This window comes from Schistosoma mansoni, chromosome 6 (assembly GCF_000237925.1).
Source record: "Schistosoma mansoni strain Puerto Rico chromosome 6, complete genome".
NCBI lineage: Eukaryota > Metazoa > Platyhelminthes > Trematoda > Strigeidida > Schistosomatidae > Schistosoma > Schistosoma mansoni.
The window spans coordinates 4260355-4284965 of NC_031500.1; the positions used below are offsets into that span (position 1 = coordinate 4260355).

At 34.9% G+C, this 24611-nt stretch overlaps 1 protein-coding gene across 1 annotated transcript in view; it reads right to left on the bottom strand.

Moving 5' to 3' along the window:
* Smp_172210 (putative protein phosphatases pp1 regulatory subunit) overlaps nt 1-24611 on the bottom strand; it is a gene marked incomplete at both ends in the record, with an annotated part of 57003 nt that overhangs the window by 26728 nt on the left and 5664 nt on the right. The window contains 8 exons of the mRNA XM_018798008.1: nt 2783-2868; nt 5121-5200; nt 6429-6528; nt 9869-10025; nt 12463-12608; nt 17378-17683; nt 19395-19493; nt 21921-21964. Of these exons, the coding sequence (XP_018652993.1) occupies nt 2783-2868; nt 5121-5200; nt 6429-6528; nt 9869-10025; nt 12463-12608; nt 17378-17683; nt 19395-19493; nt 21921-21964 (1018 nt within the window). The remainder of the gene's footprint in view (nt 1-2782; nt 2869-5120; nt 5201-6428; nt 6529-9868; nt 10026-12462; nt 12609-17377; nt 17684-19394; nt 19494-21920; nt 21965-24611) is intronic.

Here is a 24611-nt window from a genome sequence, read left to right on the forward strand (position 1 = left end):
TTCTCTCTATAACTCGCAGGATATTCCTCATTGTTTCCGTCACTAGAGAGCATATGATCATTATCAGAAGAGGGTTTTGTGGAGCTATTAGTAATTTTATATAGTTGAGATCATGAGTCAATTGAAGCTAGACCACCATCGTAAACCTGGAAGTACTGGACGGCCGTTTCGTCCTATTTTGGGACTCCTCAGCAGTGTGCATCCACATCATATACTCACTAGTGACTGACTCCATGAGGCATTTCCTGGAGTTCTAGTGAGAAGCAGTGACCAGTGGAGTTCAACCAGGTCTGGTGTGAGATATCAACTCACTGAAGACAATTGGTGAACGGTCGCTCAATTTCGTTGATCGGTTGAAGTTAGACATTAACATCGTTGGATGCCGGCTCATTGGTCTATCGGTTAAGTGCTCACGCACGCGACTGATAGGTCCTGGGTTTGTATCTCGCGAGGCGAGGTCGTGGATGAGCACTGCTGTTGAGTCCCACAATAGGACGAAACGACCGTCCAGTGCTTTCAGGTTTTCCCTAGTGGTCCAGCTTCAATTGGTTCACGCTTTCAACCATGAAAATAACAGAATATAGTCAATTTCACATGCTTGAAGTGTTCAGTCAGGCTGTTATCAGTTTGCAGTAGCTCTATTCAGAAATCATAATTAGATTCTATAATGTTAAACGATAATGGAGCAGTTGGTATAATAAACTATGTTTCAAAAGCTTCGAATTTGTCAAATGGTCGTGAAAAGTTGGTTTTCATCTCAGAAATCTGATCACTACATTGCTGATTAGATTTCAGAGAGATCGTTTTAATGTCTAACATCAGGAAATGAGTGTTGATTAAGTCCTTCAATTTACATAGACAATAGATTGATTTTTATTATTATCAGAAGGGGTTTTGTGGAGATTTAGTATTTTCATAGTTGAAAGCGTGAGTCAGTTAAAGCTAGACCACCATCGAAAACCAGGAAGCAATAGACGGCAGTTTCGTCCTATTGTGGTACTCCTCAGCAGTGCGCATCCACGACCAGCTCAGTGGTCTATCGGTTAAGTGCTCTGGCGTCCAGCGCTTCCAGATTGATTTTTATTTGAAATACCATTTCTTAATATTTCATAAAAATAAACTGATATTTTTCTCAAAGATAATTCGAATTATCTCAGTTTCGGCCTCTATTCCAACTTACTCGTATTCTGCTTCACGATTACGTAACAATTTTTTGGTTTTGTCTAATTTCTGTTCAGCGTTTTCTGCTCTTGCCAGTGTATTTTTATTATCAGCGCGTATTTCAATTATAAGTTTGTTTAAATTTTCAATCTATCAAGAGAAATATTTATCAGCTATTATGAGTAATTACAGAAAAAAAACACAACCAGGTATTTTCACAGCTGAAATCATGAGTCGATTAAAGCTAGAACACCATGGAAAACCTGGAAGCACTGGATGGTCGTTTCGTCCTATTGTGGGACTCCTCAGCAGTACGCATCCAAGACCTCGCCTCACGTGATTCGGACCCAGGACCTACCAGTCTCGCGCCAGAGCACTTAACCGATGGACCACTGAGCCGGCATCCATGGTGTTAATGTATAACTTCAACCGATCAACGAAATTGAGCGACCGTTCACCAATTGTCTTCAGTGAGTTGATATCTCACAACAGACGTGGTCTGAACTTCACTGGTCACTGTTTTTTACTAGAACTCCTGGATTTACCTCCCGAAGTCAGTTACTAATGAGTATATTATTATTATTATTATTATTATTATTATCAGGAGTTTTTTGTGGAGATTTAGTATTTTCATAGTTGAAAGCGTGAGTCAATTGAAGCAAAATCACCAGGGAAAACCTGGAAGTACTGGACGGCCGTTTCGTTCTATACTAAATCTCCACAAAAAACCCCCTTCTGTCAATAATAATAACCAGGTATTACAAATAAAAAAAAACATAATAAGTAGTATAGAATGATATTTCAATACATTTTACTAATCTTATTAATAATCTTTTAAAGTTTCGGGAATAATAGGTTATAACAGACAGATTATCGAAAGTTTTTTTTCAGTATGGGGTTGTAGTAAATGTTATTGAGACCACGAACTAATCTCACTTGGGCCAATACTGAAAACCAAGAAACACGGGGTAGTTGTTTCGTCTTTGTACAGGAATTCTCAAAAGTTCCCATCTGCGACCCCACCGTTGGGTATCGAATCCAGGACATTCGGTCTCATAAGCGAACATTTAACCTATAGACCACTGAACCGAAATCCCATGGTATACATATCTAATTTCAACCAGCTACCATAAAAACTGAAGTTAGTAAATAAACAAACGTTTAATAGTCGTATACTATTAGATTACACTTTATAACAGTTTTATTTTATCATGAAGTCAGAAAATCAGATTGATTGTTTAACTGGTCAACTTATTTAATTTCGATTCCACTTCCTTACAGATGTACATTAAATAAAGAAATTGTATAGACTGACGACGAATCAACTCATCAATTATACTTCTTCTCTAATTGAAATAATCCCTACCTTATTTGACTTCTTTACAACAAATTCAGCAAAAATAAACTATGGAGTCATCCAAAGCATATAGGGCTTTATTTCGTTAGACGTAGGATATCGTTTATATCGATCAAATGAGACTGACAGATATACAAGAATAAAAAAAAACGACCACCGATTCTATCTGATGGTATTCAGATGTAATTTAAGACAGAACACTGATAGCCATTTTTTTAAAAGAAAAGAGAACATATGAAAGTTGTTTATTCATCAATTATCGACTGTACCTCTTGTTCATATCGATCTTTTTCTGCATCTTCTTTTACCCGTAAATGATCAACAATTTGGCACATATCGTTAAATTTTTGCTAAATTTAACATTTGAACAGGATAAAAAGAAGGTGATTAATAGATACTAAAACATTGAACAATCCATTTAGTTAAGAAGGAAATACCTTGCTCATCAACTAGATTTAAGATAACGAATCTTCATTTAATACGTTTTAGACATTATAACTGATATCGGTTTTTGATGAAAACCATAATTCTAATCTCTAACCATAACTTCTAGCTCTAACTCTTAATCCCAATTCTTTACACGAAGTTATTACTCTAATTTGACTTAAGTAAGGGGTTGAAGTTTCTCAAAAGCACTTTGGTATCACTAAAAAAAAATGTTCATAAATTATAGTCTCATTAAAATATTCTGTTTTTTTTTAACATTTTTCTAAACAGTCGGTGGTATCCACTATATATTGAGTACACTTGATTTCCGATTATCCTGGAATAAAATCAATTTGATTAAATGAAAATAACTACAATAACGGACATCTTAAATTCACTTGGTGTTGTTTACTTGTATCTTCCCATTGTTATTTAGGACTGCAATTAATCAGTCTCTTATTAGAATATGTGCATTTTGTGTGGACTGCCTCGATATTGCCTGAAGTCACAAGCTCTTTATGCAAAGATGGATAGTGGCTAGCAGTGGAATCCACGACGCGTGTTCCGTCCTATCTGGGACTCATCATCTGTGGAAGTACCTGCATCTCAGAGTTGATGTTTACTCTTGGACTTGAATCTAGTACCGTTCGCTTCAAACGCTATTGCGTTATCCACTTAGCTACTGAGTCCTGATAGTCGCTTGCTTGTGCAACAGGGTGAAGTTTAAATTTATTTGGTATTGTCTAGTTGAATCTTCTTATTCTTCAGTGAACATCAACTCTGGGATGCAGCTACATCCACAGATGACGAGTCCTAGATAGGATGAAGCGCACATTCTGGATTCCACTGCTAGTCACTATCTATATTTGCTCATAACATCTTAAACTAAACTTGAAATAAAAACTAGCCCAAAAGGAAAACGAGAAATTAATGAGTTTAAATGAACTTTAAAATCGTGTAGTTTAAAGTTTGAAAATTTTATTCTGGTTAGCATTTTTTTAGCGGGTTGGTTTTCTACGGGATGGGGTCACTAACCCCATGCCTAACCCTCCTTCTCTATCCCGGCTTGGGACCGGCAGTAGCCCCCGGAGGAGCTATAGGCTACCCAATGCGTCACATGGAATCCTGAAGGCCAAAAGAGAATAGGAAGACCAAAGAACACATTACGCTGAGAAATGGAGACAGACATGAGAAAAATGAACAAAAATTGGTTAGAACTAGAAAGGAAGGCCCAAAACAGAGTGGGTTGGAGAATGCTGCTCGGCGGCCTATGCTCCATTGGGAGTAACAGGCGTAAGTAAATAATATGATGTTCTATGACAGTTAAATAAATCAATGGAATAAAGTTTTCACTATTCTTTGAAACAAAATGATCAACGTCAACATTCTATTATAAATGAACATATTGGAATTGTTTCATAACCAGAAAATTAGGTTGTAGATAAATGGTACGTGTTCCAAATGAGGCTCACTATTTTTGTGGGGCCTAAATCTGACTCTAGTTAGATCGTATGAATGATTGTTATCAAAATATACATCCTGTTTATCCTCGTATGTAAGGCATATGGACTTAACAATATCAACCGACACTACAAGTTCTTTCCTAATGATTTTGCTCATTTGTTTCGTTTCAAAGTATTTTTCCATTCTATAAGCCTTTTTTTACTCATTAGTTACATTAAATAGAACTACGAAAGCCATCATCCAGAGGATACAAGTGTTTATTAACAGTTGTCTACGCAAGATACTTTGAATCCGTTGGCCAGACACTATCAGCAACAAGTTACTGTGGGAGAGAACAAACCAGATTCCAGCGGAGAAAGAAATCAGGAAGAAGCGCTGGAAGTGGATTGGGCACAATTTGAGGAAATCACCCAATCGCATCACAAGACAAGCCCTCACATGGAATCCTGAAGGTCAAAGGAGAAGAGGGAGACCAAAGAACACACTGTGCCGAGAAATAGAGACAGACATGAGGAGAATGAACAAAAGTTGGATAGAATTAGAAAAGAAGGCCGAAGACAGAGTGAGTTGGAGAACGGTGGTCGGCGGCCTATGCTCCATCGTGAGTAACAGGCGTTTGTAAGTAAGTAAGGAAGTAAGTTATATTAAATAAATATTACAAGTAATAAAAAGTTTTTAAATTTACTTCAATTATCTTTAATTGAGATTGTACTAATAATTTTTCTTGATGTTCTGTAGTAAATGCTTGTTTCAATTCTTCTGTAACTTTTAAAGCTTTATGTTGATCAATCGCTTTTATTGCAAATGTAAAAAGAGAATAGCATTACAATATAAAATAATTTGCTCTGAAGAAAATCTATTCATAATATCTTAAACTATAAAAGTACCCTACTGTCTAGTGTATTGATAATAACATGCCCTGGTATGGCCGAGAGTAGGGAGAGTCCGCTGTCTCTCTCGTGATGCTCTCACATGGCCACGCGTATACAGTCTCTGCCAGTCAAGTCCTACTCACTGCCTTATCGCACCACGGGTGTGTTGTTTACGAAATCAAGAGGACGAAATGCGAATGCCTGGTGCTTTAATCGGGTTGGAGGACACGATGATTTCACCTAGAGAAGTTGGGAAACCCTCATTCCAAACCAGTGCTGCACATGGGCTCCAAAATCCAAAGGGAAAAAATGGCATATGAACCCATTGTTGGTCACTGGCTACCATGGGACTTAATCTCCTTACGATTTTCCATTGCCGTGTGGATCGGACTTTAGGTCAAAGGCTCGGGGTGTGACCCCCTAATAAAACCACCTCCTTCAGTCTAGGCACCTGAGCAGTATCATAGCCGAAACACAATTAAATGAAATGACAATTTTTTGTGCGATGTCTATACATCTGGTGCCCCCTTGCAGCAATATTTGTGTTCAAATAATAATAAATAAATAAAATGGTTTGTTTAAGTGTATAAATTGATGAAATGAGAAGACATTTAATGGTTATCGATTTAAATTTTCATTAAAACAAATAGTAAGATAATTAAGTGAACAATTTAAAGCATTGCAAATTATTTAATGGAACTAATTCTCAGAAAGGGGTTTTTTGAGGAGATTTAGTATCTTCATAGTTGAAAGCGTGAGTCAATTGAAGCTAGACCACCATGGAAAGCCTGGAGGCACTGCTTGACGGGCGTTTCGTCCTATTGTGGGACTCCTCAGCGGTGTGCATTAACAACGTCGGATGCCGGCCAGCTCAGTGGTCTATCGGTTGAGTGCTCTGGCGCGAGACTGGCAGGTCCTGGGTTAGAATCGCGTGAGGCGTGATCCTGGATGCGCACTGATAAGGAGTCCCACGATAGGACGAAAAGGCCGTCCAGTGCTTCCAGGTTTTCTTCAGTGGTTTAGCTTCAACTAAATCATGATCTCAACTATAAAATTACTAAAATCTTCACAAAAAACCCCTTCTGATAATTATCAAACTGTTTAAATGATAACTTAACTTTAAAGAAATATAAATGTAATTTGTTTACCTGATAATTCTAATTCACGTATTCGATTAACTAAATCTTGACACAATTGTTCAGATTGTTTTCTTCGTGATTTTTCCTGATCAAATTCATAAAGTATTTTCTATATAGAAGTCAATTAAAATGTTAAGATATAATGACAATAATAAAAATAAATCATCTACTCAAAAATATCTAATTATACTACTGATTATGAATTCAGTAAGACAATGAAAACAATTAAGGAAATATCCAAATGTCAATCACGAATAGTGAACAATGAATGGAGAACGTCGAGGTTATGTGCATTTTTCTGGATGTAGAGAAGTAACAGTTTAGTTGCTCAGTTCGTGATCTTGCACTCACCGTTCTCGTTGAAATATGTTCAATGTACACTAACTTAACACCTGATATATAATCAATATTCACTGTTAAATCCGAAAAAGGATTGAGATTACAACTGGGTCAACAGAATGAATATTTACCTCCATATCAATTTAGAAGTAACGCCTGAGTATAAACAAATCAGTCTAATTACAAATTATTAATTTTCAGCGTGTAACCTTAGTTCAGATCTGCCTTGTTTTACGCTTCACGACATTCTCTCCATGGATTAGGAGATTTTGTGTTTCATTCGTTACTGAATTTCCATAAGAATATCGTATGCTGACAGATAGAGACGCTGTCAAGAATACTATTGGTTTATAAACTTGAATATGTCACCAAAAGTATGACTAACTTATTGGACACCCCCGAACTCAGTTTATGGATAAGATAGATTTTTCAAGCATCAATCCCGAGCAAGTTAACAAAACTCCAGCAACACGTACTGATCTTGAGGTTATATTAACCATATTCTTAAATATAAAATATGACATATTAATTTGCAAAACCATCAACAATATGATCAAGAAAAATTAAACAATGATTAGAGAAGGAGGTATATTGTTGGAAATAACTTTTTTAAATGGACAGAAGATGGTAATTTATACGAGGTAGTTTTGAAGATTTGAACATCAGCAACAGTTATCATGAAAAATCACCTCAATAGACTCTTAAAGAATTAACTGTTAGTTCAGAGAAATGATACGTCTTGTTGATTGTGCGCTATATTCGGATCCTAAGCTTGTTTCGTAACCCCCAAGCTAGAACTACACAGCGACTTGAACACGAGAGAAAAGGCACAAAATATGCGGGAAGCACTTTACTCCAAAGGTTCATTTATGTACAGAAAATGTATGGTTTTTAGAGTATTTTAAAAGTCCTTGGGTTTTCCTGAAAATTCTAGAATACTACTACTGCATGTGGCTTTTCATTTTCGCGATATTTCTAGCTAAACTTCTAATCAAACGCTGATTGTATAAAATGCTCTTTAATGTTTCCTGAGCTTGTCATGTCGATTGCGAGAAATTTTCAGGATAATCCCAACAAGAAATTTTAGAGATCAAAGGTTAAATAAACATTGGAACTTTTTCACCTCTAAAGTTTGAGCATCTTATTATAATACAAATGTTTTACTGCTTGAACAAGTTCTTTTTTTCTCCTGGCACACTAAATTGTTTTTTCTGGTTGTTTTGTTTATTAGGTTACAATGTACTGTGCGTGCAATATTCAACATTATTGTATCTGTTTGATTGTTTGTTATGTAGTTTGAGATGGTTCGGAATAAATGTAGCTTATGATGAACATTTTGTAGGTGTTTTTAGAGGCTGAATGAATTAATTGTGGAGCTTAGTCGTCCCAGTTTTTTGACGGGAGCAAAAATATTCATATCGCTAACGAAGAACCAATGATTTCCTTCAATGTTACAGTCTTATTCGTCTCAATCGACGCAGATAAAGCAAAGCATATCATATCCCTGCTTCTCGTCAATGACACGAGCTATGTAGAACAAATTAAACTGAAAAGTCAAACCTAATTGATTTAGTTGATTTGTGTCTAACAACGTTTTTTCTAATTCAACGGTTAAATATAAAAACAAATAAAAGGAACCCCTGTGGGATCATCGATATCCTAATTAATTGCAAAGGTAGTAATACACAAACTGAAAACTTTAGTTCTACCAGTAATCGGACAACAAACTACCATTCGTAAATGTATTGATCATCAAAGTTAACACGGAAAAACTGGAGACACAGATCTATCGGAAACCAATCCACATTGATCAAATACTCAATTACATCAGCAACAACTTAATGACTCATAAATTAACTTTGTACAAACCTTGTTCAAGAGAATGAAGACATGAATCAACACTGCCATTTCACGGGAAGACAAGAGAAAACACCTAGTAGATATATTTCGAACGAACAGATATTTACAAAGCCTCATCAAGGAATGTTTATTGAGCACAAAATTAACAATTATAATCACCAAACACATACTTCTAACCTATATGAAAAAACATCTCCAAGATCATAAACAGTTTATTAAGGCCATTAGTTAAAGCCGTAGTGCATAAACACTCAAGTTTTTACAATCTATATTATTCAGGCCCGAGGACAAAACGACAAACGGAGACAAACCAAACATTATCTACAAAATAACCTGTAACTGTGAGAAGTACTGAACAAAACAAAGCTGCCATCCGCTTAATTAACGTCCACATTAACTTCAGCTAGCATTTAATCATCACGAAATTTCTTCTTTTATATGAATGCATATGAACAACTTTCGATTTAATTTCAACTAGTGAGACGTTGAAATATTGGACAAACGAAACATAAAGGAAGATAGAGAACCTTTTAGAAGCATAATACTTTAATAATGCATCAATCAACAGATATATCGAAATTAACTTTGTCTGTCAACGAATCAAGGAAAGGGTAAATCATGTTCATTGTAATTATATTCATCTTTTAAGTGAACTAACAAACTATAAGTATCTTCAATAAGAAACGGTTTATATACTGTTGATTTTATCACTGAGAATTTTAAAGCTTTGATGGAAAATTTCATAGAATACCAACACTTACACAACATAAGTAAATTATTATAAATTAATTTTATAACTGAAATCATGAGTCAATTGAAGCTAGACCTGGAAGCACTGGACGACCGTTTCGTCCTATTGTCGGACTCCTCAGCAGTGCGCATCCACGATCCCGACCCACGAGATTCTAACCCAGGACTTAACAGTCGCACGCGTGAGCGCTTAACCACTAGACCACTGAGCCGGCCGGCATCCCACGGTGTTAATGTCTAACTTTAACCACTCCACGAAGTTGAGTAAACATTTTACCACTGTCATCAGTGAGTTGATATCTCACAAAAGACCTGGTTGTACTCCACTGGTCACTGCTTCTCACTGGAACTCCAGGAAATATCTCCTGAAGTCAGTCACTAATGAGCATATGATTATTTTTACTACTGAAATCTTCACAAAAACCCATCTGATATTATAAATTAAATTGGTAAAACAAACATTAAAAAGAAATATAAATAAAAAAATAATGAAAGCATACATTCATAGTTTTCATATCATTTCTATGATCATTTAATTGTATATTTGAAGTAGGATATGTTGCCATAGTAACAGGAATTTTTTTACTTTGATCAATTAATTCATTGTTGAAATTCACTAATCCATTGGAAGTTGATTTTCTAGAATTTTCTTGTTTACTGAAATCATTTAAAAATAATTTAAAGCTAATTCCTTTTAAGTAGTATATAATGAAAGTTAAAAGCTTAAAGTGATCACATTTCAATACTATTTTTTATAATTTGTTATGATATTAAGATGATTTCCATATTTAATTCGGATTATTAACCGACCAATGTTAGATCAACATTGAAAACCTGGAAGTACTGAACGGCAGTTGCGCATCTATGATTCTGCACGCAGGCTTCGAACTCAAGACCTTCGGTCTCGCGCAAAAACGCTTAACCTCTAGACCACTAAACCAGCATTCAATGGTGTTAATGTCTAACTTAAATTGATTCATGATCTTGCGCGACCATCTTTCATTGTCTCCGGTGGGTAACTGCCTCAAAACCCACACAGTTGAACTCCAGTGGTCACGGCTTCCCACTAGAACTCCGAGAATCACCTCCCAGTTGTAGTCACTAGTGAGCACATGAAAATTATCAGTATAGGGTTGTGGAGATTGTTGAGTTTTTAATTGGAATCATAAATCAATTCATCTTTATTCTTTTTTCACTATAGACATTAATCAAATATGAATGAAGCATGGAAAAATTTGATTGAAAATATCCGAAATCCTCATCGTATTCACTAGAACAAGATGAATGTTAGTGAGATAAAGTGAAACCTGGGAATAATCTAATGAAAAAAAATGTTGCTTGCTAACATATTTTGTTCTATTTTGTTTTATTGAGCGGACCAATAGCGAAAATTACAGAGAAACGTGGATGATTATTGAAGAATTAAATGAGTAATCCACAAATGTTTAACATAACCCATAACTGACTGATCTAATCGATATGCTTGTTATAATTCTAATACAAAAACCCAGTTTTTAAAACCAACTGACATACTCTCATTAGGCATTACAGTGACTTTATTACACGTTAACCTATAAAGTAGTCTCCATAAACGTGTAAGATTAACCATCCTTTTTTCAATATTCAATAGAAGGGTATTATATAGCATTTCTCGTTCATCCTCTGAGTTACTGATTGAGTGCTACACATAAGAATGTAATTTTCATCGGGGATTTCGTTTCAACCATATAAAGTCGCTGATGTATGTTATCAGTGAACACGACACTATGACGCATCTCCAGTCAGAGGATGAAAAAAGTAAATAAAATGAAAGCCACAGAATGTAATGAAATCCTCAGTGAAAAGTACTCTCTTATATGCAGAACTCACTCACTCAATAGACGAACAGAAAAATGTCTGAAAATGCTTGATACCGCAAACGTATTGAAAAATGAAGAATGGATGCTCTATAAATTGACGGACACCTATCCTATTTCCACACAAATCATCTACGGAAATTACAAGTTTAAACCAATTAACCTCTTCAAATAAGTTTTTTTCAAAACATAATGGATCTAAAAAATGTTCGACCCTTGTTGATAATATCTCAAAGCAATAAACTGTATCAGAAATAAGTCATCGCTTTCAAAATACACTAAACTGTTGTTCAAATTATTGATAACTTATTTAACCGAAACTTCCAAGTTAAATTAGTTCCATCAGGAAATGTTCAACTTCTTATTTGGTCGCATTACCTATACAATGTCTAATGGAAATAATTTATAAGATGATGATCGTCACGGGATTTTGAGTAATTCTGTTCAACTTTATGTCATTCAATCAGTTATAATCAACAAAGAACCTGGAACAAAATGTGGACCAACCCATACTAGCATACCACCTCATTACAGCGAGATAAATTGATAAGGTAAATATTAAAGGAGTCAAAATCATGGTAAAATCAATTATATTTGAAAGAAAGGGATAAAATATGTGAGTAAAACGCGTGAAATAATATTAGACCTCAAGACTGAGGAGAAAAATGAAACTGATTCCATTCGGCTTAGTGTGACAGACTTTCAGTTACATTATCTAAGCTCCCCTAATATTAAGCATGACTATAGTGAGAATCTAAACCAGGTAAACTACATCCATCAAAATGGATCAGACAAACAGTAGGCGGCTTCATAGGTTGACAACAAATCTCAGTTTAAGGGCCTCTGGGTTCCCTTTAACCTACTCCTCCGTAAACAACCAGAGACATATGATTAGCTGTAGTTAGGACGCCCAGTTCGGCTGATAAAATTGCCAACTTAAAAGCACAATATATTGGATCACTATTACTGTATTATGTCATATAAATTAACAATAATACTGCACATTTTTGTCAATAAACTTCAACTACATTCTCAAATATACATTACTAATCATAGTAGGTAAAGTCAACAAATAGATTTGTGCCTAACCAAACGATATTAAATATGCCATAATGAAGAGTTTGTAGATCGCAAATTACATTACATTACCTCAAAATAAGTTTGAATTGAGAATGATATTTATAAAATTGTAAAATTCATAGATTCACAAAATTCAATAATAAAGAGAACGTATTTACGTTTTCTTTTCAGTTGACGTTTTGTGAGATAATCTACCAGGAATTGATTTCGATTTTGTTGATGTACCTGGTTGATTTCTGTCTACAATTGATTGTTTCCTCATAGTTGATGAATGATTAAGATGTTGAAGATTTTGTGCACCTAACTGTTGGACAGGGTGTGATAAAGATTTATCTGGATGTATATTGCGTAAAAGATAAAACAGACAGTATGATGAAATAGTGACACTAAAATAAAAAGCTTACTATAATATCAAACTCAATTGAGTTAATAACATACACCAATATGAATAGAGCCTAAAAATTTAATCGTTTTACAGACCGACAAACTTCAAATTAATGAAATCATTCATTGAAAATGACTGAGTTCAATGAAATATATTGGAAGTAAGAAACAGAAACAGATGGATAGAATGGTACCAGACAGCAGAAATAGATAAATAGATAGGTAGATATGCCAAACTATTTAATTAGTTATATTCATAGTTACATAACAATAGTTAAATTTCAGAGTATTGCAACCATCTAGCTATCAGGACTCAGTAACTAAGTGGATAACTCGATAGTGTTTGAAGCGAAAGGTACTGGGTTCGAGTCTCAGAGTGAATAATAACTCTGAGATGCAGGTACATCTAGCTGACGAGTCCCAAATAGGACGAGACGTGTGTCCTGGATTCCACTGCTAGCCACCACCCATCTTTGCTTATATTACAATTATAGTTTAATAAATTATCTAACCATACAATGTGATGTAAAAAAAGAGTTATTTTGAAAACAGAAAAAGATATTGTTCAACGAAAAATAATAGATTATGATATTATATCGTCAGAAGAATAGATTATGATTATATGTTATCGTTTACTTATATAACAAGTCATTTGTTGGTATGAATGTAATATTACATTGATGTTAACTTTATAAGCAAAGATGGATAGTGGCTAGCAGTGGAATCCACGATGCGCGTTTCATCCTATTTGTGACTCGTCAGCTGGATGTACCTCCATTTCAGAGTTGAGATTCACTATGGGACTCGAACCCTAGCCATTATCTATCTTTGCTTATAAAGCTTGTGACTTCAGGCAATATCGAGGCAGTCCGCACAGGATGCACATAAGCCAACAACAGACTGATCAACTGTAGTCTTAAATAACAATGGGAAGATACAAGTAAACAATACCAAGTGAATTTGATGTTAACTTTGTTATAATTGTTAATGATATTCTATTTTATTGAATAATCAGTGTATTCTAATCGAATAATTAATTGAATGTGCTATGATTATTTGCGACTTCAATTATTAAGATTTAGGAACCAGATACTCCCTCTTATTTGTACTGAAGTTGTTATATTATGTACGATTATAACAACTATTTTAATGAACAAGAAGAAGGGTGGGGACAATCGAATGTATTTGATGCGAAAATTACAGACTATCTCACTAAAATCTGACAACCATACAGTAAACAGTAAATTTGCAAACTATTAATCAATTGTCTTGACCATTCCTTCTGTGAATATCAGTCCATCGTCTCCGATTATTATTGTCCATACATTTTCATACCGATTGCGTTTCGTTTCCGTTCTTTCCTTATTAATCTTCTAATGAAATATATTCTCTGCCTGATCATCGTCATACACTACTTATGTGGATGTAAGCAACCTACACTACACTATTATCTTGCTTTTTGAACTTATATTGAATATTTCATTGAAATGTTAGTAACATCTTTAACTGCAACAGTCTCAGTTGAAATATTGGAATTAATAATGTGAACAGATCATGAGATACAGGAAAATCATACAAATTTTATCCAATAAATTAAGAAACTGAACTAATAAGATAGACAGAAGGGGTTTTTTGTGGAGATTTAGCATTTTCATATTTGAAAGCGTGAGTCGATTGAAGCTAGACCACTATGGAAAACCTGGAAGCACTGGACGGCCATTTTGTCCTATTGTAGACGGTCATCGATATCTTATATTGCTGTAAAGAACATACAACTGTGGCTTTATGCTTTTTCTTATCGCCAAACCACTGTTTCAGTGGTTGCTATTAAATTAAATAAGAAAAAGTTGTCTGTGAACACAAATATAGTAAAACACATGGGATTAATGGAAAAATGTATGCAAAAATCGTTTCAAATTTGTTTGTACTTAACGGAAAACTATTAAAAAAAAACACTGTATCGGCCATAGAAACTCTCGAAATTTCGATTCTCATGAAATGGTCATTTTGGTGTTGATGAATTATAGTTCTAAGAGTATGACATATATCCAACATTTTGGAGAGTTTTCACAACATCGTTTGGACGTTTAATAATACTCATTCATAATCTTCAATATTTAAGGATATAATGTCTAATTCCTTATGAAATGTGACATCCATTGATAAAGCAGCTAGACTGATGACTTTGTTGAGGATGTATTCCTGTACAACAAAAATCAATATTTTTTTTCCTAAATATATGTACCCTTATTGATTATACAAACACTAAATCAATATATAAGAAAAATATTTATTAAAGTTTCAATAGTTTCTTAACATACCAATGATTGATTGTACTTTTAAATTATTCGATTGTAAGTTTGTTTCAGTGTGAAGTTCTCCATTGAACACCTAGAAATGTATTATTGGTAATAGTAAGAAACTCACATTCAATACACTTTAAATACATATATAATTTTAACAGTTGAGATCATGAATCAACTGAAGCTAGACCACTATGGAAATCCTGGAAACACTGGACAGCTGTTTCGCCTTATCGTGAGACTCCTCAGCAGTGCGCATCCACGATCCCGACTCACAAGATGAAAACCCAAGACCTATCAGTCTTAAGCGCGAGCGCCTAACTTGTGACTGGCTTCAAGAGGTATTCCCTGTAGTTCTAGTGAGAAGCAGTGAGCAATAGAGTTCAATCACGTCTGTTGTAAGATAGTAAGTCACTGAACAAAACGTTGGACGGTTGCTCAATTTCGTGGGGTGGTTGAAGTGCGACATTAACGCCGTTGGGTGCCAACCAACTCAGTGGTCTAGTGGTAAAGCGCTCGCGTGCGAGAGTGATAGGTCCTGGGTTCGAATCTCGTGAGGCGGGATCGTGGTTGCGCGCTGCTGAGGAGTCCCACAATAGGACGAAACGGCCGTCCAGTGCTTCCAGGTTTTCCATGATGGTCTAGCTTCAATGAATTCATGATTTCAACTATAAAATAATCGAACTGGTTAAGTGAGTTTAGTAGTTATTTATTTACATACTTTTAAAGTCAAATAAAGTTGGAGTGTTTAAACTATTAAACAACAATTCAAATCAATGGCGTCTACCTATACTCTGTGTAACTTTGATCTTTAAAGTAGTGAATACATTAAACCTTACATAAGGACATACCTAGCAAACTATTTGATTGATAAAAGAGTGTTACGATTAGATAATAAGGCTAGTTCTTTTTAACGGATCATAGTAACAACTTCAGTTAACTAATGAAACAGTGTGATAATGAAACTTTTCCATCACTAGGCAAATGATTGGTTGACTTCAAGGGTTTGGATTTTTTTATGATTAAAAAAAATTATGTGCTCATCTTACAGATCTGCAATAGATCGTCCAAATTGTTTTAAATAATCAGATCAGATAAGTAAGACTTAAAAAAACCGATTACCTGATACAGAGAGCTCAGTTGACAAGAATTAAAAGATAGAACAAATAAATAGTAAAAAGAATCAGAAGGGGTTTTGTGGAGATTTTAGTATTTTTCATAGTTGAAATCATGAGTCAATTGAAGCTAGACCACCATAGAAAACCTGGAAGCACTGCACGGCCATCTCGTCCTATTATGGGACTCATGATTTCAACTATGAAAAATAGTAAAGAGTTACTCTGCATGGCAAAACTTTAAAGTAATTATCTATATGGATAAATTGACAAATGAAAATGAGAGTGTAAATACAAGGTTATTAGACGTCACGTTTTCCTATGTATGGATATTTATTTACAAAATTTTGTGAAAGAGAATAAAATATGGAATAAGTTTCTAACATCATAAAATTGTGAATGGAATCGTAATACTTCAAGAAAACAATAGATACGCTATTCACATCTTTGTGACCTGTCATTTTATGTTGACCAAAGTTATACTGGGAAATATGTTCTATCTAAGTAAGATTCTCGATTAGTTAAAGATTGAAAAAATTATTGATACGTCTTGCTGATTGAATGCTTTACTCGAATCCTAAGCTAGTCTCGTAACCCCCAAGCTAGAACTACACAGCAACTTGAACACGAGAGAAAAGGCGCAAAATAGGCAAGAAGCACTTTACTTCAAAGGTTCATTCATATACAGAAAATATAGGGTTTTTATAGCATTTTAGAAGTCCTTGGGTTTTCCTGAAAATTCTGGAATGCTACTAAACATAGTAGCAGTGTAGTAATCAACCAATCAGGAACTCTACATATGACTTTTCATTTTCGTGATGTTTCTAGCAAAACTTCTAGTCGAACGCTGATTGAATAAAATACTTCTTTATGTTTCCTGAGCTTGTCATGTCTATTGCGAGAAATTTTCAGGATCGCCCCAATAATTAGGACCTGAGGGACACGACAGAAAAGCAACCAAAATCCCTAAAATACTTTCATTAAATCTTCTTTTAAATGTGGGATGTTCCTCGTCGTAACACTGATATTTGTATCATTCATAGTGTTCCTAGTTTCACCTTTCTTGATTATATGGAAAAGTTATAATGAGGAGAGACAGCAACTTGAACTGAGTCGAGCTTGTAAAAGGTCTTATGTTATTACTCATGTTTGCCTTCACAGAATATGATCAGCTTCAAAATACGACAATAAAAAAGTGAATGGCTAACAATGGCACTATGTTTATTTGCGTTGTTAGTATATAAAAATTCATTTAGAAGGTAAACACTTACTTCTTTTTCTGGAATATGTTGACACAAGTCATTATGTACACTTTCAAGTGTATCATTCACTCTAGACGAGTTGGTTTCATCTTTCGCGTTTACAGTATCACACGTTTTTAGATTATTTTCTTGAACTGATGAATTAAGTACATTACTGTGAGGCTTTGAATGAATATGTTCAGTTTGATAAATTCTCATTAAATGAGAAGTAATTAATGAATTTAATTGACTTTCTAAATTTAATAAACGACGTTCAGTTGTTGAAGATAATGTAGAAATATGTTGTTCACTTTGTTCACAGGTTGCCGAATGCATCTATGATGGAAAAAACAAAGACTTGATCTTATGTATCGACCATAAGAGGCTTAAGAAAATCATTCAAGTTTTCTTGAAATTTAAATGAAATTTCATCGAAAAAGAAATACAAAGGGCTTATGGAGAAATTAGTTGACAAATATCTAAATCAGAGGGGGGTTTTGTGGATATTTCAGTATTTTGATAGTTGAAATCATGAGTCAATTGAAACTAGACTGGTAGGTGCTGGGTTCGAATCTCGCGAGTGCGGGATCGTGGACGCGTACTGCTGAGAAGTCCCACAATAAGACGAAACGGCCGTCCAGGTTTCCAGGTTTCCCATGGTGGTCTAGCTTCAATTGACTCATGATTTCAACTATGAAAATATCTAGATGTAGTATAGTCAGTCAGTTGCGACTAATACGAAACCTTGTGCGAACGTTTATTAATTCGAACTAGGTACAATATTAATTTATTACCGTTTCATTGTCCAAATTAAATGGGCCAAAGAACGTTGAAGCAGCTTTCTTGTTTTGATGATGAACTTTTAAAACGCAAAACGTTTTAGGTTGAACAGTTAAGATAGTTTATATCATTTGAATCTGACTAAGTTATCCAGACAAACTGATCACAGTGATTACTGACAACGTAATGTTTAGATTATTTCTTGACTTGAACGTATTGTTTAGACTATAGTCATTAGTTATGACACCGTTTATCCAACTAGATACATTGTTCAGTAATATCTCTAGTTAAATTTCTATGACTTATATTGTAAACTGTATACGATAGATCCTAAATAGACACTAATTTCCAAAGTAAAATGCATTCCGATTGAAGATAGTGATGTAAACACACTGAGTTATGTTAGGAAGCATTGGAAATTCTGAAATTAAATTATCAAATACCAAATACATTTACAACCCAAAAAAATACTCTGAGCCTGGCTCTAACGTTTATCCGCCCAAGTTATTCTACTTCATTCGGGCATATCCTTATATTTCATTCTGGATAATAACTAGATTCTGCTGTATTCACACCCGGTTCATATACATTTTAGTTTCCTTCAAAATAACTGACAATCTCTGAGTTTTCAGATTTTTTCCATAGCATCTACTAATCAGAATACAATCCTTTCAGTGAGGCTTTAATGTAATTGTGAGAATAAACGGACAGTCGTTTGCTATATAAACTGAAACAATGTATGGTATTACAGATCTAATAACTGAACTCTGAAACCTAATACATCATGGAAATTAAGTGTTATCAAACAAACTACTGACTAACACTAAGTAGTTCGGTAGTATGAAATAATCAACTGATTCACGACTAAATTATTAAGTTATAAAGTTGACCACATCTTTCAGGACGTTTAAATGTTTGAAGCGGACACTTTAAATGTAATGAAAAGCCTGAGCTTGTAAACCCTTAAAGTTGACGAATTGATTATCCACAATTTCATAAATAAATAGAGGATATTAGGTTTCGAACTGTAGTACATCGATAGGAGTATATTATAATAAATCATAAAAGGATATTGTTCCCCATGGTTGCTAAAAGATTGTGCGTTTGTTTTGTCAATTAATTGAAGTGAAGGAAATATTCATCTGAACGTTAATATTATTTTCAAAGTAGAATCATTTTCAAAACAAACACTGAACGTTGAATCCAATCGAATTTGTTTATTTAGAGTAGAGGTCAGAAAATGATCAAACAAACTTTAGCTAATTACGTTTTTAACTTCTTTATCAGCAGACTGTTTTGGCAAATGTATTTGATCTTCATTAGAGTTCAGTTTCTTGTCTTCTTCTTCACGCAAATGATCAGATCCCTGTGTATGGACAGAATATACATACACTACTATTATAAGTAAAATAAAATTCAGTGAAAAAGTAGTATTGATCTTGTCGTACATTTTATTGGATTGTTTTAATAATATGCGATAAATCTCCCAACGGAACAAAATCTACATTGATTACTTTCGTAGTTGTATGATATGATTTTATAAATACTAGTCTTATCCGCAAAGATGGATAGTGGATAGCAGTGGAATCCAGTTTGACGCGCGTTTCGTCCTATTTGAGACTCGTCAGCTGGATGTACCTGCATCTCAGAGTTGATGTTCACTCTGGGACCCGAACCCAGTACCGTTCGCTTCAAACGCCACTACGTCATCCACTCAGCTACTGAGTCCTGATAGCTACCTGCTTGTGCAATGGGGTGAAGTCTAAATTCACTTGGTATTATTTGTTTAAATCTTCCTATTGATGTTTAGGACTGTAAGTGATCAGTCTCTTATTGACATATGTGCATCCTGTACGGATTGCATCAATATAGCCTTAATTCACAAGCATTATAAGCAAAGATGGATATTGGCTAGCAGTGGAATCAAGGACGCGTGTTTCGTCCTATTTGCAGTCATAAAAATCAATGGGAAGATTCAAACACATAATACCTAGTGAACTAATCTTATCCCTTCATTTATTGACATTTGTTTATTTTATTTCATTACAATAGTATGATTTCACCTTGTGGGACGACTTTTTGTCAGTACCATACTGTAATAAAGTGTTTCATTTGTGATAAATAGAATGAACAATAAGAAATTTACAAGTAACCCATATTTATTTATTTATCTGAACACATAAGTATTGGTACAAAGAGGCGCCAGATCCATATGCGCCGCACAAAACTCATTTGATTTGTGTGAGGGCTGTGATACTGCCCAAGTGTAAAGACCGAAACAAGTAGTTTTCTTAGGGAGCCATACCCCGAGCCTTTAACCTAAACGTCTGATCCACAAGGCAGGGGAGCATCGTGAGGAGATGCATTCCAATGGTAGTCGGTGACCAATGATTGATTCGTACGCCGTTTGTTCCATCAGGATACTGGAGCTCATGTGCATCATTGGTTTGGAATGAGGGTTTTCAAACTCCCCTAGGTAAGCCCTCCAAAACTACCAGCCAGGTTAAAGCGCCGAACATTCGCTTTTTGTCCTCTCACTTTCGCAAACAACACCCCTGCTACGAGAAGGCAGTGAGGATGACTTCCCTGGCAGAGGCTGTATACGCGCAGCCATGTGAGAGCATTTCGAGAGGGAGAGCGGACTCTCCCCACTCTCAGCCATACCAGGGCCGAAATTATTTTTTTATTCAGCATTGGATGGTTGGAGAAAATTCAAGAAATTTTCGGTTACAGGTAAACGGTAACTCTGGATAACTTAATTTTTTAATCGAAGTTTCGAATTTATCGTTTCATTATTTGGGTTTTGTTTCAACGAATTGATTTGATTGTTAAGCTAAATGTATAATTTAGTAAATCAATAATACGCAAAACTGTAAACCGGTATTTTAAACATCTTCACTGAAATTGAGTATAAAGTTGGTGAAGAAGTGAATAAAATGATGTACTTGTATCAATACTAACAATAAACATTAGTTTGTGTTGTGGTATATGGTCGTTCGAGTCTGATACTCAGATACACACTTCCATTTTATGTATCCAAACCAGTTAGTTGAGCGAGAAAGTCAAGAGTGAGTAGGAAGATACGAGCAACTCATTAGCAAAAATGGATACATGTCCCACAGAAAAGAAAGTCACATTTTCAATCAGTAACGTATGTTCATTTTTAGGAAGCGAATCCAAACCTTGACTAATGACATGAACTCGTCAACGTCTCTCAATATTTGGTTAGCCTTTGTTTGACAGGCTCAGTGTATCACTTCACCAGTGATCATCTTTGAGAGGTCATTCCTGTGGTTCTAGTAAGAACATATGATCAGTGGCGTTCAACCGCATTCGGAGTAAGAAACGTATCACCAATGACAATGTATATATCGAAAATTAACTTAAATTAGAATTGTAAAATACTGAATGTCAACTCATGAGTTTGCGGGTTAAGCTCGGGCGACGAGATCCGTGGATTGTGGTTTCGATCTCTAACAAGTATATGGATGTACTCTGTTAAGAATCCTCAGAATTCAATCGAAAAGCTTTCTGGTACTTCCTATTTTTTGATGAATGCTTAAGTACATTTAGTTCGTGGTTCTAATTCTCATTAAATGGAACAATCTCCACAAACCCCTCTAATTTAATAATCGATACCTACTTAACAAATTCATTATGTCAAGTTATTGCAGAAAAGTCAATAGTTTGTACATATATTTCCCTTTCACCAAAGAAACAATAATTGTAATCAGTAAATGGACCTATACAAATTAAACCTACATTCATAAAGAAATAAATATTTTCAACTTACTAACAAACTGGAAATAGGAATCATATCGAGAAATCCATTTAGTTCTAAAAAAGGGAGAAAAACAAATTCAAAATCAGTGTTTTTCATTCAATATGTTTGTTTACAAATGTACATGAGTCAAACGTAATATTCACTATCATAATCATCATTATCATCATTATTCAGTTTAGAAACATGTACAACCTTTTCCTCCTAACAGAAGTCTCCATATCGATATGCATCAGGGTCTAGATCTAGAGGAATTACTTCTTTTGAATAATATGCTGAAACAATGAGTTACGACCAAATGACAAGCATTTTCGAATTAAAAGTAATTTATATTTTATAAATGAAAATAATATATTTGTAATATTCCAATAAGTAGAAGAATTAGATTTTCTGACGTTTCGTGACTCAGTGTAAGCTGCTTCTTCAGAGAACAAATGATCAAATCGATTTGGTTGGTATATATATATATATTACTTTTATTAATAACATAATACCCAATGCTCATATTTTTTTCTGGTTAGCGTTTTTTTAGCCAGTTGGTTTTCTACGGGATGGGGTCGCTAACCCCATGCCCAACCCTCCTCCTTTACCCGGGTTTGGGACCGGCGGTAGCCCCGGGAGGAGCTACACGCAACAACAAATGCAGGAGAAAACGACCAGTGTAGCAGCAGCCTCAGCAGCAGTAGGTCTCAATATAAACAAAGGGAAAAGCAAGACTCTCCGATACAATACAACATGCACCACTCAAATTACACTTGACGGAGAAGCTTTGGAAGATGTGGAAACTTTTACATATCTGGGCAGCATCATTGATGAACACAGTGGATCTGATGCAGATGTGAGGGCGAGGATAGGCAAAGCAAGAGCAGAATATTTACAACTGAAGAACATCTGGAGCTCAAAACAATTGTCAACCAACACCAAGATCAGAATCTTCAATACAAATGTCAAGACAGTTCTACTGTATGGGGCGGAGACGTGGAGAACTACGAAAGCCATTATCCAGAAGATACAAGTGTCTATTAACAGTTGTCTACGCAAGATACTTCGGATCCGATGGCCAGACACTATCAGCAACAAGTTACTGTGGGAGAGAACAAACCAGATTCCAGCGGAGGAAGAAATCGGGAAGAAGCGCAGGAAGTGTATTGGGCACACTTTGAGGAAATCACCCAATTGCGTCACAAGACAAGCCCTCACATGGAATCCTGAAGGCCAAAGGAGAAGAGGAAGCCCAAAGAACACATTACGCCGAGAAATGGAAACAGACATGAGAAGAATGAACAAAAAATGGACAGAACTAGAAAAGGCCCAGGACAGAGTGGGTTGGAGAAAGCTGGTCGGCGGCCATTGGGAGTAACAGGCGTAAGTAAGTAAGTAAGTAAGTAAGCAATGCTCAATTTACTTAAAGTTATCAAGTCAAACCTCAGTAATGATACCTATAACTTATATTTTATTATGAATAAATTCCTAGTGTTATTTATGAGTACATGTGATTGATCTCAAAGTTATTTAATTTCAAAAGACCCGGTTTTTCACATAGTTTCATGAACAGTGTTTGCAATTAGATCACTATCACTTATATCTACACAAGTAGTATACAACGCTAGTCAGGAATAGAATGTTTGACATCAGAAGGTCAAGAAGATAGAGAAGGAATGAACGGGAACAGAAAGCAAATGGTATGGAACTGAAGGAACAATGAAGCCTAAGACGATTGACTGACATTTGCAAAAGGAACAGTAAAGTTTGAGACAATTGATTAACATTTTGCAAATCAAGTATTTACTGTATGGTTCTCAGATTTTACTAAGATGTTCTGTAATTTTGTGTTCAAATACATTTGGTTGTCCCCACTTGTGTTCTCGTTCAGTACACCATTTACATTCATACGTGAAAAATAATTAAATCAACCAAGGCAGTTTATGAGTCAATGATAACAACGAAACAGATCGCACAACTCATATCAATAAATGTATATAACAGGTACTAAGATGACTGGTGCATTGTGGTGATTAGCAATTGTAGTAATGGCAATAATTAATAATAATAATAATAATAATAATAATAATAACAGAAACCATTTAACGACATGGGAAGTGGATTAAAAATCGTTAAAATAAATACTAAAATCACAATCATGAAAATTACATAATACGGAGTAGGTGGATAATAGATTTAAATATTGTAAGTGTAAAGAAGAGACATGAAAAGAGTGAAGAACAAACAAAAGGTAGGAAGAATTTGTACCGTTGTCCATTAGGTTTCTTCTCCTTAAAGAAGAGTCAAGAGTATTTTAACACAAAAACTGCGGTTTTATTCTTGAACCTCTATAGCTCTTGCTACATGTAGAAGTCTAGATCAAAGACCCTTAAGAAAGTAAGATATAAAACAAACAATACCGACTGCTTTAATTCTATCTAATACTTAATCACTATTGATCAAATGCGATAATACGGAATTGAGTATTGACCTTGGCTGACCCCTTTCTAAACCACAAAGGGAGGCTATTGGAATATCGTTCGCTAAATTGCCTGGTTGTATAACTGATATACGTTTTTACATAGAAACAGTCGAACTGGTAAATACACATTGAAGTGCCAAAACCAGGCAACATATCTTTTGTTTGAGCAATCACTTCCAATTGAGTTAAAGGTCTGTTTAGTTTGAATAAAATTACAAAAGTTTGTATACATGTGATTG